We start from the raw sequence: 20,878 nt of genomic DNA on the forward strand, positions 1-20,878 counted from the left end.
TTTACGTTATTGTTGTGCCCATGCTTGGAAAAGGGAGCGAAAGAGTTGAATTGTCGGTCCTAAATGAAAAAACTGCACATGCTCCAAGGCTTGACTCTGCCACGGGAGAATAAATAAATGAGATAACTGCACGTCCTCCAAGGCTTGACTCTGCCACGGGAGAATAAAATGGAGGGTCAGATCCGATTAGCAGTACAGAAGTTGAGTCACAACTTCGAGCTCCCACACCACGAGCATGGCTAAAAATAGAATCGTAATGCAGTTTAAGAACTAAATAAGTCTAATTATTATGAATACTGATACAAAGCAGAAATAAATACGTTTACAGGCGGGGGGAAATGTATTTTTTCCTTAACACGTTCATTTTTAATCATTTTACGTTCGTCCCTATCATTTTACCTTGTTATTTTCGCAATATACAGTATATTGCTGTCTCATAAATAGGGTGGTTGTGTGTGTTTTGCAAGGGAGGAAAAAGATTGTATTTTCTATCTAGGTCGAAATAATGGGTGTAACTATGTGTTTTTAGGCATGGCCACCAGCGAAAAAATCGTACATCCTCTCATCACGACAGCAGGTGGTGAACTGATGTGAAATGTGAGAGGGTGAAGTCAAGGTCAGTCACATGTCCCAGATTTTCGTTCACTTCCTGAAAGTTTTCATAGTTTACTACAAGTTGCACTGCATCTAATGATCCAAACCATTACAGCAAACCTGACCAAATAGGTAAAGATACCAAGACAAAAATGTATTTTTCACTTATTATCATGTCCTTTTTGTATGTGCCTGTGTTACTTCATAATCGTAAACAGGTATTTGTGTGTGTTTTGCAAGAGAGGACAAAGATGATATGTTCTGCCTGGGTCGAGATAATGGGTGTAGTTGTGCTTGTTTAGGCATGGCCAGGAGCGAAAAAATCGAAAATCCACTCATCACAGCAGCAGGCTCTGAACTTCTTGATGAGGAGTATGGGAGTGTAATGTAGGTCAGTATGAAAACGTTCAGAACGTTCGTTCACTTCCCAAAAATTTTTGCAGTTTTTTACAGGCCACGCTCAAGCGACGCCTGCTGCCATTTATCGGCTAAACGTCATTTGACGCCGGCGGCCACGGAGGGGTTAAGAAATTTTCACTCTGAATCCTGATTTTCTATTATTAATTAAATTAAGCACAAATTCTAGACTGAATTTCAAATAATTAGGTGTGCAAACCTATATGGTGATAAAGATTAAAATATTTTCCAATTAATATTGCCGATTCAGTCCAAGATTGCGTGTTTCTATCTCAGTCAGCTGATTAGTGGTTGGCTGACCTTGTGGTGCTCCATTCCTTGCTCATTTTTTTTTTTTCCCCTCAGCTTTCTGATATTCGTCTATCATACCCTCCACATTTTTGTCAACAACTGTCTAAACAACTATTCTTAGGGTGTAGCAAGCAAAATACAGCTATTGTGTCAGTTATTATTATTGTGTCAGTGTTATTATTTTATGTTCTGTGTATGTTAATTATGTTGATATAGGTAGCCTACATTCCAGGATGCCCAAGATTATCGGAATAATTGCCAGACAATATTGAAGAATTCGGACAAAGTATGCTAATAGTCTGGGGAATGGTATGTGGGGCTGGACTTTTGCCATTCCTGGACTTTTGTCATTCCCGAACTGATCTACCCCCCTTTTAGTCTGGCAAATCGAGGGTCGAGTGTACATGCAACTACGGAAAAGTTATTATGGAAACTGCATCATCGCTAAAGTCTTCTCTCAAAGTGAATGTAAAGTGCAAAGTTTGTAGACGGTCATGGGAAAATAAGTAAATATTTATATTGTCACCTTTTATTGTCTTTGCGTCAGTTCTCTGACACATCTATGGAGCATAGTGTCACTCTGTTATGACTGGATAACCAGTAATCAGCCACATGTAGAGGGTGATGATTCATACCTGTGGCAGCGAGTATGGAAAGTGGAGGAAATGAGTGTGAAAGTGAAAGTGTTTCACAAGGAAGGCCAGCCAGTGTTACAATTGCACCACTCTCACAGCCCAGTCAGTGCTACCAATGCTAGCCAAGTGCTTCCATGCGGACACAGCTTGCCTTCACCGCAAGAAGATACCTCTCTTTCCCTCGTCCCTACTCAACAATGGGACAACCTGCAGACCTGGGGATGGTCTCATTCGCAAGAGTTGATGTTCAGTATTGTTTTTTATTTGTATCCCTAACTGCTACAAGGTGTTAGGTGGTGGCGACCATCATCCACTCACTTGATGTTGTGCTGCCTGCTTCTTCCTAAGCCTTTATCATTCTTTTTCTGTGCATGCCCTCCTCACTTCCTGTTTCTCCCATCTCTCCTGTCACTTCTTATTGCTTTTCTTTCCTTTACAGGTGGCTTTACATTGTGTGACAAGCCAAATGGTTTCCTGTAAGCCAAGAAACCATTTACAACGCCGGGTGATAACCATATAACCAAACCATACGTTCTCCCTATATGTCAACAAGTGGGTTGGTGGAGGGTTAGTGCCCCTCCCCGCAAAACAAATAACTCAAAGTCAAATGATCACCCCTTATGGGATTATGGCGTCTGTCTATAGATAGATAGAACTGCTACAGTTTTCCAGATATGAAGGTTTGAGAACAGGCGGTTTTCAGGAAATTGCCCATAGGGAGAGTGCTTTTGGCCTCAAAACAGTGCTGGTGTTTAGGAATTAAAGTTCCTCATTCACGTATATCCAGTTTTTTAACACCAGTGTGTACATTTACAATGAGGCTGAGAAGAAAGTAGGGGAGGGAAGAGGCAGGGAGCAAGGGTTAGATATTTGTGTTTGCAAACATTGAGCATGCAGACAACACAAAGTGAAGAGATGCCAGCAGGGTTTTTTATACCATTATGTTAGTACCAGTACTAAAGACAGTATTGATATGTGCATTGTACTGTATTACATCTGCTAGGGTAGGATTTTTATTGAAGTACATTAAAAGTTATTACTACAAGCCTTCAAAAGCAGGAAATGAAGTCTGGATCAATGGATGTAAATATGTATGGCCCATTTCACTGGATTCAGTGTTGATGATGTCACCTAATTTTTCTTTTTCCATTTTGTGGTTTCTCTGCACCTCATTGAAGTTGCAGGAAATTGGGTCAGAATGATGATGATGATTATGATTATCTATAGCTGTAAATGGAGTTGAATAGTATCAAGTGAAATTAAGTGGAAGGTAGTCGGAGTGGTGTGTCAAGGTCATGTAATGATCACACCAATGTTTGATGCTCACTGTCAGTGCCAGAGAGTTACCAGTAGTGCTCTGAGCTGCATAAGCAGTGAAGGCTGTATTCTGTCAAAGTATGGTACAAAGCTCCCAGGCACCTCTTCTTAGTACTTGTGTTATAATTATGTATGGTATGTTAAACTTTGTCTTTTGAATACAGTACTGTATTGACACTTGTTTTGATAAATAACATAATGAAAATCTTAATGTGCTGCCAGTTTTTAAAAAGTGCAGATAATGTGAATGCTACATACAAGTAAAATGTTTCATCATTAACATGCAGGTGGTGGTGTTCATCATTAACCAAACTCTGTTCATCAGTGGTATGTGGGTAGGAGGGAAATACAAAATATTGGATGTAATGATGATAATGCTTATAAGACTTTCATTAATAATCCAGACCATCTGTAACTTTCAGTCCCCCAACCTTTCCCCTGACCAAGTTTGATTCCCTGTCCCACCTGACTCTGCCCTCCACAGAGAAGCGCAAGAAGGCCAAACAAAATGGGGACTCATCCCCACTGCAAGATGAAGTGGCGGAGGAGAGTGATGATTCCTACCTGGATGAAGACATGAGGCAGGAGGACCAGCTGGCCCTGCGCCGCATCAATGACATTCTCTCAGACCATAAGAAGGACATCATGAACTACGTCCCACCCCCCAACAAGAGTGACCTGAGGGAGAAGCGCATGTCCAAGGTGCAGGAGAAGCTGGTTGCACTCTCCAGTGGGGCAGACATTGCCAACATTCCCACCACGACTGTAAGTGATGGAAGGATTTTGTGTGAGGAGATAAATTTTGTAAGAACATCAGTTCACTGCACAGCACAGTCGCAAGGTTGGTTGCTTGCCTGCAGTTGATGGGTCTGCTTCAACAGACCCGGGTTACTCAGCATGAACAACAGAGGAATAAGTGGTTTCTGAACAGTTTAGGCACTGGCTGAATTGGGCCCACAAGGTTTTACATTAGAGAGGTAATTGGGGTTTCTCACATGTAATGCAACCGGGGGCAAGCAACTCTCCTTAAATGTCTGGACTAAATAGCATATTATACAAGCAGTGTGCAACACAATTCACTCTCCTTCTGAGCACGAATATGTCATGGATGAATGCAACTAGTTTTAAATCTGCATTCCCTTCAGCACACAGGTATGAAAGGTATAGCAGGACGTTGGGTTTGATTGATGGGGATGATGATAATACAGTATGATGTTCCACGACCTTGAATAATTATCCCTTAATGGGATGGTTGGGCCTTTGTGCTGTGTACTGATATACGGTAATGCATTTACCCAGTTGCCCATATGAAATTTTCAGATGGCTGGTGGTTTAGTGAGTTATGGCACTCCAGCTGGATGTGACCCATAAGGGTTTGATTCCAAGGGTTAGATCATGCAGCTAATGGGTGAAATAACAGTGAAACTGTTCTGTGTTGTTGCAAAACCTAGATGATGTGGAGGATGTGGAAAAGATGAAGAAGGAATGAGAAACAGATTTTGTTTGATGATGATGATAATTCTCTCATGTTGCAGAACCTTGATGATATGGAGGATGTGGAAGAGGGGAAGAAGGAGCTGATTACACGTGAGATCACCCAGTTCAGGGAGCAGATGAAGGTAGGGTGTCCTGTGCTTTGACTGTACCACACCCTCCCCTCCCCCTCTAAGCCCTAGAGGACTCAGGCGCCAGCAGGAATCACCGTCACTTTCATTCACTAATAATATCACCCCCTTCAGTGCAGTAACATGTAAAAAGTTTCATTCTTGCTACCTTCAAATGTTTCTGTTCATCATTGGAGGGATGTGTAGTAGTCCCTGTCTTTATACAACCAGGTGTCATAGTCCTGTAAAGGGTGGTTGTTTGTGAGTTAATTGTTTTACTGGGAGAGGCACTAACCCTCTGCCAACCCAATTGTTGACAATAGGAAACATGTATGGGATGGTTATATGCTTACCACCCAGCATTGTAAATGGTTTCCTGGCTTAAAGAAAACAATTTGGCCTGTCACTCAGCATAAAGCCACCTTAAAAGGAAAGATGGGAGAAATAGGAAAAGAGGAGGGCAGACACAGAAAAAGAACGATAAAAGTGAAGGAAGAAGCAGGCAGCACTTCAAGAAGTGAGTGGATGATGGTTGTCACCATCTACCTCCAGGTGAAAGGGTAAGGATGTATCTAATCTCATCAGCTAAATAAAATCTGCCTATAGCAAGAATGAAATAAAAAATTGTCACTGGATTGAAAGGTCAGTTTCAGTTTTTCATGTCAGTATTTTTTACTTGCTTTTTTGTGTAACCAGTGAGAGAGAAAATGATACAGAAAGCATAGTTTTGTTGATGAAATTTGTGTGTATACTGTTTTCTGCTGAGGCCTGATTTGACAATATGCCAGATATATATTTTAATTACATGACCTGACATGTATTTGTGGCCATATTGACTGCACTGAGTTCTTGGTGATGCAGTATTTTCTCAGACATCTTGGGAGGTCAGCATTAACCATCTCAATGCAAGAAAACCTTGCCACACTGTAGATGGTGGTCTTGTAGTTGCAAGAATTCATTAAGAAATAATGTCATCATACTGAAGGGATTAATGAAGATATTTCCAAACCTTGCAGCCTGAGGAAGCATAGCTGAATATAACTGTATGGTGTTTACAAGAGGGAAAAAAATGCTCATACTAATGTTGTTAGGTAATGCAAACTTGGCTCACAGCAGTCACTCATGGCCCAGGTTCTTGTCTGTCATGTTTGACATCAGTTGTTTTTGTTAAATTCCAGTTGCAGAGATGAAAATTACTTTAGATTCAGAAATAGATTGTAAGCTACATCAGTCTATCTCGGTGTGAAGGACTCTCAGCTTTGAAGTTGAAATAATTTATAGCCAAAAACCAGTTCTGGTACTGGTACCCTCATCCGCCCCCACAGTGAAGTTTTGTCATAGTCAATGTAAGATATATAAAGATGGGGTTGCTGGGGAGGGGTGCCTTCAGATGGTGGCATCAATATAACCAGGTGCTTCTGCTACCCAGTTATGTAAATAGTGTTCAGTTCCCTCCCTCTCCTCTGAATGGAAGATGATAGACTGCTGGAGATGAGCAACTTCAGTCTGCAGTCCATTGGGTTCACATCGAGATGTGACTGTGGCTACAACAACATTGAGACATGGGAGAGAAGGTTTACCACACTGAGATAGATGATGAGGCCATTTAGATGTCACCAACAGACACACACTTCAGACATCATGATGCATTCACAGAGCAGGTTTCCATGCATACCGCTAAAATCATAAACCCATAAAACAGTCCTATCAGTATAGGAGTTGCTGATGTCATTAATGTTCAACTTTATTATGATTATACATGTAGTTTAAGAGCTTAGTGAGTTTCCCCTTGAACAAAACAAAGTTTTTTGTTTGTATAGATCCCCCGGCATTTTTTGTGCTTTTTTTTTTTTTTTTTTTTCCCTACAACTCTGTTAGGATTTTTTAAATGATACCTTGCTATTCTAATATGATATATAAATACTGTATATATATATATATATATATATATATATACCTTATAGTTTAGGATTTCTGTGCAGTATACAGTATCTCTGAATTTCTTTGAGTAACATTGTCTGTTGTATTTATATATATAATGCATAAAGCAAGTGAGAGCATACCTTTTGCTCCAGTAAATGAAAAAAATACTGTATTTAGTGTTTTTCGGAAAGAAGACACAACATAATATGTAATTCTCAAACATAGGCAGTCATAGAGTTCACACGCGGGCAGACGGCAACTCTCATGTATGTTTTGTGCCAGCAACGGTGAGTAGAAGCATCTAATAACGCACTTTAGTTTGTAACCAGCCAGCAGTGAGAGAGAGAGAGAGTTGACAAGTGAACATATTCTGTGGGAGAGGGCACTCAACAAGAGGTGATAAGGTCTAGGGCACCATTTTATATAACTCGGGGAGATTCTAAGGACCATTGTATTAGAATTGTGAGCTTGAAGGTGTAAGCAAGCCCCTAAAATTAGAGTATCATTAATGGAGCACCTGTAATTGTTGTCTCTCCCCACCTGTGGGTGGGAAAAAGAGGCAGGATGATTGTGATGATGACGATCATGACCAGGTACGAGATAATCAGCCTCATCCCACATTGTAAAGTGCAGCCAGCTGTGATACAGAAAGATCAGACATGTTTGTTCATCATCGCATACCTCAGAATGTCTCATTTGGGGTTTGTCCACACTTTCATTCTCTCATTTTTAATAGTAAGGTCTTAAGTGGCTTGGAGATTTTGTAGCATTCCCTCCATAGCAACTTATTTAGCACATTATGCCTCAGTATCCTCTTCCATAATGAACTGTGTTGTTAGTTATACAGATAACATACAAGAGAATGTGAAGGTGAAATGTACACATTAAATTGCTAAGGAAGAGATTCTGCAAAGTTTTCTGTGCCACATAGAATGCTGTCTTCACAATACAGGTTGATTTAGAAAAATGTTAGTGCTTATATGGGGCATAATTTTGTATTGGCAGTTAATTTGGGATGCATGTACTGTAATAGGGTACTTCATGATGTCAGTGTTTGGTGCCAGGGACATCTTTGCATGTCTGAATGGAGCCAATCATTGATTCTGGAGCCCCTTGAGAACCCATATAAGCATTGTTTTTTTTTCACCTTGTACTTTGTGATGAGTTGGTCTGTTAACTTCTGGAGCCCTTGTTTTCATTCTTCTGAGAATGAAAATGGTCTTGGAAGAACAGGGTTATCTCACCATAGGGTCTAGAAATCCAGCTGGGTGCTTGGTAGTTCATAGAGATACCTAGGTAGAGGTGAAGGGATAACAGAGGGAGAGAAAGAGAGAGAGATTGCTTTGTTAATCACTATGTTCTCTCTATCACTTTTTTTTTTTTTTTTTTTTTTTTTTTTTTTAAATAATGGTTCATCTCTGCTAAATTTTTCCTTTGTTCTCATCCTTAACAATACATTGTACTACTGTACTGCCAACCTAATCTTTTTTTTCATCTCTTTAATTCTCCAGGTTTTTTCTTTTCTCTGTACCTCTGTGATTCCCATTTTCAAGCAGTAAAATCAACAATTAACTCTCCTTCATGATTTTTACTGTCTTCTGATTTCTGTACATTCATACATTTGCTCATAATCCTTCTTGTAATTGATGTTTCTTTTTTGTCATATCCTACAGTCATTTTTCTCTTTTTGAAGCCTAAGTAGCATTCACTTGTCTTATTCCTTCCATGTTGTAATACTTGTGTAGCTAATATACATTTCCTTTCTGGCCAGTATTTATCTTCTTGTTCATCCATGTGGCCTCTTACATGGTTTTATCCTGTTCTTTCCACTCTCTTGTCTTTTTTTCCATCCATTTCTTTTTTATTTCTCATATCCTATTCTTCCAGTACATCTTGTTATTATCATTTTGTTTTCTTCTCTTTCCTTCCATATTGTTCATGTGTTCTCTTGCCATCTCTTAACCCATTAGGCCCCTGCCTAGAGAGCTGTTGTGGTGCCGTGAGTGTGTATAACTGTAGATCCAGTGAGCCTCCAGCCAAGTATACCTGACATAGCCAGCTACTCTGACCTCTTCATCAATACAGCCATGCCTCTCCCTCATCACAAGGATATACAGAAACCTTCAATATGTTAACGTTTTTGACATTCATTTTTCTATAAAGTCCACACTGATCACAGACGAATTACATATCAAACGTGCATTTGTATGTTTAAATGAGAATTACTAGTTTTGCCATGTTTATAAGTGCAGTTGTATTATGTGAAATTAGTAATTTGTTAGCACGTCTGTCATATTTTTCCTAAATTTCAGTAAAGAACTAGCCGTGTCATATCTTTGACGGCTCAGATCCCCGGTGGTGGTTTTACTTTATTCCTACTGCTACTGGGTACTTATATTTATCCTTGGAAAAGCCTCTTGGATTGAGTGGGCTAGTTAATGCTACTCAGATTCCTCCAGCTTAAAGTCATTCCTAAGCCAATTAAATTGTTAGATGGCAAAAATAAAGTGTAAAAGACTTACTTGTTGGGTTATAGAACCCTTTATTTGGTTTGACCTGAGCTTTGTTAATGTTCCTTGAAGAGATGGCATTTGCAGTTTGATTTTGATATATAATTAATATGACAGATTTTGTTGTCTGTAGTTGCATGACATACGTATGAGGGAGAGAGTCATCAGCTGATTTGTGATAGCAGAAAGTCACGTGTATTATAGCTTCATTTTTTGGTGTAAAATTCATTTTTATGATACGGTACTGGTAGTTATAAGTATACTATGCTGTATGTCCATATGTACGTGACTGAAATGTGTGCAGGAGGATTTCAGTTTATTATTATTATTATTATTATTGTCTTCATTATGGAATTTCACCGGTTCTGGCATCGTTACTCCTTCAGTGTCACAGGTATTTGGTGCTCTGCCCTATTACTCCAAGGTTGGGTGCAATTTTTTTTTTTTTTGTGGCTTTGAGTCTAGGAGATGCAGATGCTGTTTTTCTTGACCTTTTCCATAGTTCGTGTTTACTTCCTGTCAGATCCCCAGGAGGGAGCAGATTGTTGATGATGATGATGATAAGTGTTACTGTTTTTTTGTTAAGTAGTTCATGAATACAGTGTACAGTATAAAAGAAAAAAATTACTTTTCATTCATATAAAGATTGTCTTGCATGTGCAGGTAGTAAAAAGTTAAATTGAGCCGCAAATACTGTATTGCTAAATAGATACTTGGATAATCAGAATTCTGTGATAATCTAGCTGATACAAAGATTTCATGGTAGCTAAAAATGTGGGAATATTTCATTTGATTTCAAAGGTTAACTTAAAGGTTGCTCTTTCTTTGTGTTTACCTTACATGACTAACATTAAGTTCTGTTTTCCTATTTCCTGTGTTTCTTGGTCATATAGTGAGCATATCTTAATGTTCCTTGGTCAGGTTTTTATTAGAAGAAAGCAGAGTTCCCCTTGACACTGTTGGGTTGTTATGTGTGTGCAGTTGGGCCATGAGACATCGCAGAGTATACAGCTCTCAGATAAGTGGCAAATTCATGTCCTTTCACAGTTAAGAATTGTGATGATATTTTGTCATTTTTTTCGTCATATTGAGGAAGAAAACCAAACTAGTTGAAGAGATAATAGTAAAGTGTGTAGAGTCTTGATTTTTGGCCATTTATTCCCTCCCCAGTTAATGAACAGTATAAAGCTTGTTTTGCACATTGTTTGTTATAGGAAAATGGGTGTATGAGGTGAGAAAATATCACTTGTAATGGATGTCTAATGTGTAGATCCTACTGTCCATCATCTATGTTGAAAGCCACGTTACACCTCTTGTGTCTCAGGAGGAAGGGAAACCCTTTCTCATTGGATGGATCGTTCATAAAGATGCGAAAGAGCAATGCTGCGTGTCTCCATACCTGGTATATATATTGGAGAAAAGATTTTAAAAAATTGTGGTGAATCAATTGTTTTATTGGTGCCAGTACTGTATATTCTTTTGGTCAGCTGCACTTGATTCTCTTTGGTTGTATGTTGTGGTGGGTTGTTTGAAGGGAGATAACTTAGATTGGAGGATGGGCACGAGTTCGCAGCTGGAGGTAAGTTGTGATAAGTTCTTCATACAAGTATTGAGTATTTTACTGTGAAGATGTGTGAGAAATGAAAGAATCTTGTCTTTCCTTTGTCATCATTTCCTCCATGCTAGCTAATGGTAGTTGTATGTGAGGGAGTCCGTCTCTTAGGTGTACGTTGCTGCTTCTCCTTCCTCTACCGAGCATGTTGTATGGAGGTGTGTGTGTATGTGTCTGTATGTGTGTGTCAGTGTGTGTGTGGGAGTGCCTCAGGGACTCAGTGCCACAACTACCACTGCTTCAGTGCACCAGTATTAATACTTATTGCCATCAGCTTCTCCAGGCCTCTTGCCATTAATACATTCTTGAGGAAGCTCTCAAAATTTTTTTGAGTTTGTAAATGCTACATGTAGCAATTGCAGTTCAAACACTTGATAATATCCCTTAGTCTCTTAAAAGACAGTGTTGATTTTGGAACTATTGATTAGTTTACAAGAGTGAAGTACTGTACAGATTATTGTAGTTTATACAAAGTTTGCCTGCTTGATGTAAAAATTATCCTGATATTACTATATCTGTATCCATTCCACCTTACTGAATTTGTGCAAATTTGAATGAATGTAGTGAAAGTTAATGTATGAAGAGTTGAGCAAAGTATGCAGTGGTGATTGTGGTGTGGTGTGAATGTGCGTGGTGACTCCTGAGGGTGACAGGTTGTGCGTTGATGTTAAGTCGCCTCCTATCACTATCACTGCCGGATGTCCGGTCGGAGCACCACCAGCGAATGAGAGGGAGTGAAAGGAGGGGAGAGAGTCAGGCCAGTGAGGTAGGTTCCACCAACTAACAGCAAGGGTGCTGACAATCACCTATTCCTGTTGGTGGCAGTATTATGCCAGTGCAACACAGTACAGTTTATTGTTATGCAAGTATAATTCTGTACAGTTCAAAGGTCTGTCAGGATAATACTGTACACTGTAGCTTAGTGTAAGGACAGTATAGTGCTGTGCAGTTTAATGTTCTTCCGTATACAGGTATCTTACTCTACAGTCCGTACTGCAATTCAGTGTTATGACAATAGAGCTTAGCCTAGTGTACCAGTGCTCCACATACTACTTTCGCCATCACCAGAAATACTAACACCTAAAAATTTTTGCCAGGTCTGTATTGAGTGATTAAGGCTATTTTGATTTTTTGTGCAATGTGGCGTAATTTTTTTAATGGTATGAAAATAAACAGAACTCATCAAGTTGAAAGATTCACAAAATAAATGGTATTAATGGATGCTCTAATCGCTTAGTGATGAACACTAAACCTAGCATTTGTCTTGTAAACAACCTGATACCTCTTTTGGCTCAGGAGCAAGGGGAAGTGTGATTGTAACTGCTGCTGTTTCGTCTGTAAGTCTTATGATGTCAGTGAGATAAAAAGTTATTCCTAGGATCTCCCCCTGCCATGCAAATATGGGATATTGAATTGAGATATGAAGACCCTATAAATGGTCAAAGCAGCGGACGGTTTTACCAGCATATATTATTAGACATGGCCTGGGATACACCTCGCCATTTTCAATATTTCAGGTTTTCCGTTACTCAGTATCTGGTATGTTTTTAAATGTTCAGCATTAATAGGCCTGTACATCATGTGAATGTAAATACTATGTTCATATAAGGATTCTCATTATTCCAGAAGATATTGGTTAGTGTGGTTTTTCAAAGTACTTCCATAAGCATTTGTAGTTTTGACCAGGTGTGTAGAAATCTTGAATGCCAGTATATTATTTGCTATTGAACACTGGGTATTGTATTTGGATTTCTAGTACTGTCTTGCATGAACATTCGTTAATTATCCTTGACTTGATGTGGTGGAACCTACCTTGAAAAAAAAAATGAAGGAAAAATGTCAATGAAGAAAGATGGATTCGAGAGAGAAAGATCCAGGAGGGGTCGGGGCAGTGGACGTGATAATGGATGCGCCCCTCCGTCCCCTCTTCCCAAGCCTACCCCCCCACACACAAGCTACCTGACACACCGCCCCAGCTGTTGAGCCTTTCAACCTTAAAACGCACAAGGCAAGTTCCGTCAGACACCGGTAGCATATGTTCCTCATTAGGTGGAGTGCGGTGAGGCAGGGAGGTTGAGGCTAGTGGTGGGCAGGGTTAGGCAAGTGATGGGATGGTAGGGGCAGAAGTGAAGGTCTATACTCCTTTTACTCTAAGTTGGCCTTAAATTACTTTACCTTCATCTTGAATGCTGATTTGTAGTCTTTTAATTCTAGAATATGTTTCTAGGCCCAAAAAAAACCTATGGAAAGGATGTAAAGCTGTAGCACTTTCATATTTCAGTTACTGTACATGCTAAAATAAGGGCCAGGGTAAGGTGAAAGGACTATAGCATGATAGTGCTAGGTAATAAAATAAGGAAAAAAATTGGCATTTATGTATAGACAGAGAGGAAATTTGACAGACTACACAGTGATAATGCAATAAGGAAGGTGCATCTACCGTGAGGGAGAGAAATGTTTTGGGTTGGTTTTGAATAATATTAAAGATAGGAACAGTGCTCAGGTGTCAAGAAAAGAACAGAATTATTGTTTGATGTGGAAGAAGGGAAGTTTCATGGAGGTACAGCAGATTAAGAGTCTATAATTATAGAGACATTATTAGCAAGTGTGCCTGGAGAAGTGTACATAAACCAGGCTTAAAGGATAACAGTCTTTGATCATTTTTATTTGGAATTTTGAGGGACAAAGGGCATCCACAGTATAAGGTTATTAGAGGAGGAGGGACCAAGTGAAATAATTTAAAATAGAGTGAAATAAAGTACTTCAGTAGGATTTATAAGGTAGAGTTAGAAAGCAAAGGCTGTAGATTTAGAGCAAGGGAATACAGTACCTCCCTTTAATGTACTGTAGCAAAAAAAATATATCACCACACAAAAGAGCTTGTCAGGAATCTGCACTTGTCATAAATCCTTATTATTATTATTTTAGTATCATTTGGTGATTGGACCTTATTTTGCTCTGCATCTAGCAGTGGAATTCTTTGTCTTTGATGCTTCAAGTAAGATGGGTATACAGAATATATCTTGAGGTTTTGGTGAACTAAAGTGCATTTTAGGCAAATTGTATCCTTGCATCAAGAGGAGCTCGATCAATTCTAAGCCAGAGAATGAGCCGCTAAGTTAACACGGTATTTATTAATCTAGGTATGTTTTCCGTGTTTCTATATTTGACCTAAATGCACCACTATAAAAGGTAGCCCTGTTGTTTAATCATGCTTTTCTTTGCAATAACCCACATTTTTATAACTCCAGTGGCATCTTGCACTATACCACTACTTTATAGATTCATAGGAACTGTGCATTACTTCTTATTTACCATCTCAGAGCATCCTTGTAAGATTATCCATCGTGTTTTGTGCTCATTAGTTGTGACTCACTTACCCATGTACTAGTTTGGTAAGCTGTATCAAAACTAATATCATTTGTTCAGTGCATGTAACAAGTTTTGCTTCAAGTCAGATGTGCTGAATTTTATCAACTTATTTGTCTTGTCTCACATTAGGTGCATAGGAAACATTTAAATTTATTTTTAGTGTAGGTCTGTGCTAGTGTGCATATGTGTGTATGTGCATGAGTGTGTGTGTGTGTGTGTGTGTGTGTGTGTGTATGTGTGTGTATGTGTGTGTGTGTGTGTGTGTGTGTGTACTGTTTGAGTTAGCAGAGATCTTTGTGGCTGTTTGTATTTTTCTTGTGTTTACTTGATATTTTGTTAGTCTCTTTGGTGTTTCTGTGAATGTGCCTTTATGAAGATGTAATCCATTGTTGGTTGTTCCCAGTCTCATGCCATATGCCATGTCCTTTGCAGAAACAGGAGGAAGAGAAGGAGAGGGAAAGGAAGCTGAGAGAGAAGGACAGGGAGAGAGACAGAGACCGAGAAAGGGAGAGAGAGCGTGAAAGAGACAGAGAGAGGGAACGAGAGAGGGAACGGGAGAGAGAGAGGGAGAGGGAGCGAGAGAGGGAGAGGGAGCGGAGGGAGAGAGAGGAGAAGCTGCGCCGACGGTCAAGGAGCGGGTCAAGGAGTGGCAGCGTGCGACGATCTCGCTCCCAGTCCGTCAGTGACGGCCGACGCATCAAAGAGAAGAAGCGGTACTCTCGCTCAAGGTTATTTTTTTCTTTATCATTGGGTTAATGATCACGTTCAGTTGTTGACCCACTCTTATCTTTGTATTCTCCCTTTATCCTTAATGATAAGGGGAAAGAATATTATCCACATGTTTCCTAATTCCTAGGCTTGGATGTTAGAGATGCTGACTGAGGACATGTAAATGGAGGACCATTAAATGATCAAGGCTGACACATACAAGCATGTGCAAAGCCTTTTAAAATGAAAGTAAATGAACACACATGCGCCTGACTTACTGTTCATATGTACCGACAATTTATCTCTGCTCCCAAAACTTACACCACTCATTTGAGTCTCTCTCCCTGTGTCTGTAGATCTCCCACTCCTGTGCGTAAGAGTGAGAGAGATGTACTGAGAGAGAAGGAGGAGGAAGCAGAGGACAAGGAGAGGAAAGAACAAGAGCGAAAAGTACGCAAAAAGGAACTGCAATATCAGGTGAGTTGTGCTATACTCTTGTTACTCTGACTTTTGACTTTTTCTAAATGTGCCATCTGTCTGTCTTGAATGCTGAGATGTAACAGTGGATAAATACTTTAATATGGGGCTAGGAGCCTTCTTATGTGGAGTTGGTTAATGATGGGTAATTAGTGATACTGTACAGTAGTTTGCAAGGAATGATAGTTTCTTTTGAACAACAATTATTGATTGCATAAGCGCTAATCGAGCCCCCCACCCTAAAGGTGTCGGAGACAGAGAAACTTAAAAAACACAAAACAGAGCTTCAAGAAGAATAACATGAGTCACAAAAATCGTAAATATAAATCATTTGCACCAAGAAACAAAAGTACTCCAATTCAAGGACCACATGAACATGAGAGGTCCACATTTCACTTCCAGTGCAAGATTTTTAACTTGTACAGTATATTGTACCCCCCCCCCCAACAAATGTAGATGTTCATGAATAGTTTGAGGCAGCTTCAATATCAGATGGAAAATAAATGCTAGTTTGATTTACACTCTGCTATACCTCCAGACTGCATATTGCTAAATTGAGATATTATGTGTCGCCACCTTCAAGAGCTGCGTATTTTGAAGTGAGAGTCAGGAACTAATAATTGATGATGTGCAGGAGCGGCTAAAGAACTGGGAGACAAGGGAGCACAAAAAGCAGAAAGAACTGGACCGTGAGAAGGAGAAGGACCGGCTGAAGGAAATAGAACGAGAAAAGGAAGCTCGGAGATTGAAGGAGTTCCTGGAGGATTACGATGATGAGCGAGACGACCCCAAGTATTACAAGTGAGTATGTGCTGTAAATCCTCATCATGTCACTTTTTAGTACTCTCATTTTTGCTACATAAATCCAAAGTAGGTTACAGAAAGGTAATTTTTCATCAGTTAACATTATTAAATATATATGGCTTACAAAATTTTGGAACACATAACTTACCTATAATTATGACTGCCTGTACTGGGATATATCTTTTTTTAACCTCAGCATTAAGTAAGGTCTCTTACTTGACTGAATGAATTTGTCCAAAAGAATCATGTCTGAAAATTTGCCAATGTGGACACATCCGGATATTATTGTGATACGTTTTTCTACGTTCCTCAATTTTTGTGTTTTCCTTTTCCCCTCTCAGGATCCTTCCCACCCCAGTACAGTAGTGGAATTGGAGCTGGGGTGGTTGTGAGTACATTAATGGATGTACCTTACCCTTAAAACATAAATTGCCAGTTTTGACAATTATTTATCGGGTGCATGCATCCGACACTACAGTGCACTATTTAACATAGTATTTCCCCCTCAGGAGCGTAGGGGGCCCGGAGCTGGGCTTGAATTCAGTCTGTACATTGAAGGCCAAAGTGACCAATTGCTCACTCGTTAGTGTTATTCTGGGAGCACTAAACCCAAACCACCAGTCAGATTTAGATTGTTATGAACCACCCCTTGGTCATTTAAGTTTATTGAATGCCTATGGGTGACTCTACACTGAATGACAAGCCAAATGGTTTCCTGTACACTAGGAAACCATTTACTACGCTGAATGGTAACCATATAACCAAATTTTGGCGCCTGGTGGTTTAGTGGGTAATAATGGTGCTCCAGTCGGTTTGAGCCGGTGAAGGTTTATATCCAAGGGGTGATTGGGGTTTATTGCTCACGTAATGCCACTCGGGTGAGTAAGACTGGTCACTTTCATCTTAAATGTCAGGACCAATTGCCTAGCCCTGGGCTCCTATGCTCCTCATGGGGCAACGTAGGATTAGATGATGGATGGATGTAAACTTCCTCTGTGCTTGCAGAGGCCACGCGTTCCAGCGACGTCTAATGGAGCGAGAGCAGGAGAAGGAGCTGGACACGAGAGACAGAGTCAAAGAGAAGGAGGAGCTGGAGGAACTGAGGGCAAAAATACTTGCTGAAGGTCATGATAATCCAGATGCTGCTTTCCAGAAAGTGGGTTTGGGTTTAGTTCACTGAGTTCCTTCAGACTTGTATGGTTGGTTTAGGAGCACAGCCACTAGAATGAGTAATGAACATTACCTAGATATTTGTTAGAATCTGAATGTGCAATAGTAAAATAAGGGTACTGTCTGCCTTTCCATATGGAAAAAGAAGAGCCAGTTTGAAGGAGTGTTCATGTCTTAAGACTATGACTTTATCTGTTGTGACTGAGCAGACCTACCTATTGTGCATCATCTTTATAACCCAGGCATGTGCAGAACGTGAGGAGCAGTACCGACCCAAACTACTAGTCAAGCCAGCTGAGCGCAAGCCTGCTCTACCCCCAGCACCTCCCCCAGCTGAGCCCCCAGTCCCAGAGATGCCCCCAGCCATGTCAGAGTTGCCACCCCAGCACCCAGGCAGTCCTGTCATGGGGGAGGGCATGAGGAGGGAGGCAGACTCGGACAGCGATTCCGATGGTCATATGTCTGATGCCCCACCGGAGCCACCAGTGCCAGACATGGAGGACAACTCTCAGTCGCGTGGTGAGTTCGGGTAATGCAATACAGGGGTGAAATAAAGTACTACCGTAGATTCTCAAATTTAGACACAATTTGGTACTGTAAAAGAAACCTTGTGAAAAGTTATCCAAATTTAAATGGACTTCTTATAGAGAAAATTAAGTTTGTGCCAAGGGTGATTAGTGACAACACAAACTAACAAAGTAAAGGCTTTTTTTTTTTTTTTTTTTTTTTACCCCTACATTGCCCCATGAGGAGTGTAGGAGCCTGGGGCTAGGCAGTTGGTCCTGACATTTAAGATGAGAGTGACCAGCCTCACTCATCCCTGAGTGGCATTACATAAGCAAGCAACCCCAACCATCTCTTGGATTTAAAACTGCACCAGTTCAAAAAGTGTCAAGCGCAAATGAAAGTGAAGTGGTGAGGGCTTTCTTGACCATCACCTTATGTGGCTCAGTATGTGAAAATCTGAGTGCTGTACGCTGATTACCACCTTTGTTAGCCCATTCATTGCTGGAGATCTCTTGAGTTTATTAATATCACTTTGTGTTAGCGAGGATAAAGTTTAAAAAACACATCACTATACTCCGTTTTTTTTAATTGAGGCGAAGATGCACTTGACAGGTTGATGATGATTGGCTAAATGTAACCTGTCCAAAAAATATTTAGTAACCCAAATTTCTCCCTCAGATAATTGTTGTCAGTTAATAATGCTAGATTTTGAAGTAATGTTGCATTCAGCCAATAATCACCAGTCTGTCAAGTGCATCTTTGCCTTGATAAAAAAAACTGAGTATAGATTGAAGGGATTACCAGCACCTTTAATTGTTCTGTCTTTACAGATGGGTTCCCCTCTTCGGCCGACACAACACCTCAGCAGCCCAAGCGTAAGAAGTTTGATGTAAAAGATGTTTTCAATCAAGATGATGATGACTTACCATCAAAGAAGAAAAAGCTGCCTCTTCCAGGTAAAATGATGGGTCTGTATGAGGTGAGACAAGGGAGGAAGGACTGGAATTGGGCAAGGCAGGGGATGGAAAGAAGGGGTTGTATGGGGTAGGGCAGGGCAGGGGTGAGTGGGGTGACAGAGGAGAGGAAGGAATGGAATTGGGCAAGGCAGGAGATGGAAGGGAGGTTTTGTGTGGTGCAGGGCAGGGCAGGGCAAGACAGTGCAGGACAGGATGAGGCAACGCATGGAAATCAGGACAGGGTAGAAGGCTGTGTACCTTGGGTAGACTCAGTAATGAAAGTCCTGAGCATTTATTGACTGGTATCCAATACAATGTATCCAGAACATAATAAATTGGTTATACACACACTGATACTTGCCTAGAGTCTCTTTACCACCCAGTCTACAACAAGCCTCTCTGTATGACCATACCATCTAATTACAGTCCTTGAATCAGCAACTTCCTTTCTCCACATCTTTTAAGAACCTGCTTTTCTCATGTTGTTCAGTCTGTTCACCCCACACACACTTAAGAATGGTTCTAGTGCTACTTCTGTCGCTGTTAAACTTTTCATGCTCATATCATACTTGAGTCTCATACTCTTATGTTAATGTGGAGTGTAACACAAAACAGTTCTCTTGCGGCCTGGATTTCTCTGATTCATGTCTCCAGTGCATCTAAAGGGTAAAGTGATGTGGATTTTTATGCCTGTTGAATTGGGATAATGATGATGATGGTTTGTATTGCAAGTAAAGATATCTAATCACAGTAGCAATTTCACCTCATGTAGTATTCTAGTTAAAGCATTTCTAATCACTGTATTTTTTCATTTATAGACCGAGCTCTGAGTGCGAAGGAAGATCCCTTACAAAAACTGTTAAGAAAATCAATAGAACCAGGTAAATCAAGTTTAGAAGTTGAAGTGTTGAAAATCAATGTTTTGAAATACAAAGTGATTTTTAAAAACTGCTGTACTGTTTTTTTATGCATGTGGTAAGGAAGTTCATTCAATGCCCTTTTGGTCCTAACATATATGTATGTATACCCTCTCAAAAATTTTTCGGCACCCCTTGCTCTGATGCTTTTCACAACGATTGCTGTTACAGATGGCGAGAATACATGGTGTGGTTGGTACCCTTTACCTCTCTCCCTCTTCCACTAGATTTCATCATTACCAGACAAATTAAATCACACCAGCAATACAGGGCCAGGGATACCAACCACGCACTGTAATTCAGGAGTTGATTCAGAATGCCTTGTGTGGTGTGACATAATGTATCATGTCATAAGGGTGCCAAAAAAATTTTTTATAGCCAGTACATTCATGGTTATAAGTAAGAATATACAAAGTTGTATTGTCTTCCATAGAGCTCACTGCAATTGGAATATGAAGCCTTTCCACTTACTACTTGATGCACTAGAGATCATGGGACAAGGCAGTAAGTGAACTAGTTCCATATCCAACCAGCGGTGAACGTTACATTAGACGACGCAACTACATGTCTGTCCTTCCTTATGAGCATGGCTGTGCGTCTGAAAGCAGCTGAACGTTGCTTGCCGGGCCCGTCACAAACCCACAGAAGTGTTATACTGTAAATGTTTTTGAATTGCCCTGCTGCTTGTTGGAATCATTGTCCTAAAATGCGTATGCAGTGTAATAATGTAGATCTTGCAGATGTTTACCAGAGGTTTGTGTCACGTTATATCTGAATTGTTTCCTTTTCTGACAGGAAAAGATAAAGGAGGGAAGGAGAAGGGAGGAGGAGAGGAGAAACGCAAACACATCAAGAGCATGATTGACAAGATTCCCACCAGCAAGGAGGAGCTCTTTGCCTACCCTATTGACTCATCCCTTGTCGATCCTGTGAGTAGATTTTCTTGGGTTATTGGTGAGTGGTATGAATGGGTAAATGTGGATGTTTATGTGTGTGAGATGGAGTCAGGATTTTGGGGGGCTTGAATGGTAAGCAAATGGGTGTGTATTCCATTCAATTGGTCA

At 40.2% G+C, this 20,878-nt stretch overlaps 1 protein-coding gene across 1 annotated transcript in view; it reads left to right on the forward strand.

Annotated features, from left to right (window-relative positions):
• LOC145411588 (RNA-binding protein 25) overlaps positions 1 to 20,878 on the forward strand; it is a 37,260-nt gene that overhangs the window by 11,653 nt on the left and 4,729 nt on the right. The window contains exons 7-16 of the mRNA XM_080281598.1: positions 3,739 to 4,019; positions 4,790 to 4,873; positions 14,708 to 15,003; positions 15,340 to 15,460; positions 16,095 to 16,261; positions 17,270 to 17,420; positions 17,677 to 17,953; positions 18,772 to 18,897; positions 19,716 to 19,778; positions 20,610 to 20,743. Of these exons, the coding sequence (XP_080137724.1) occupies positions 3,739 to 4,019; positions 4,790 to 4,873; positions 14,708 to 15,003; positions 15,340 to 15,460; positions 16,095 to 16,261; positions 17,270 to 17,420; positions 17,677 to 17,953; positions 18,772 to 18,897; positions 19,716 to 19,778; positions 20,610 to 20,743 (1,700 nt within the window). The remainder of the gene's footprint in view (positions 1 to 3,738; positions 4,020 to 4,789; positions 4,874 to 14,707; positions 15,004 to 15,339; positions 15,461 to 16,094; positions 16,262 to 17,269; positions 17,421 to 17,676; positions 17,954 to 18,771; positions 18,898 to 19,715; positions 19,779 to 20,609; positions 20,744 to 20,878) is intronic.

This window comes from Coenobita brevimanus, chromosome 90, assembly GCF_032717465.1.
Source record: "Coenobita brevimanus isolate Jiangsu-jjx chromosome 90, ASM3271746v2, whole genome shotgun sequence".
Lineage (NCBI taxonomy): Eukaryota > Metazoa > Arthropoda > Malacostraca > Decapoda > Coenobitidae > Coenobita > Coenobita brevimanus.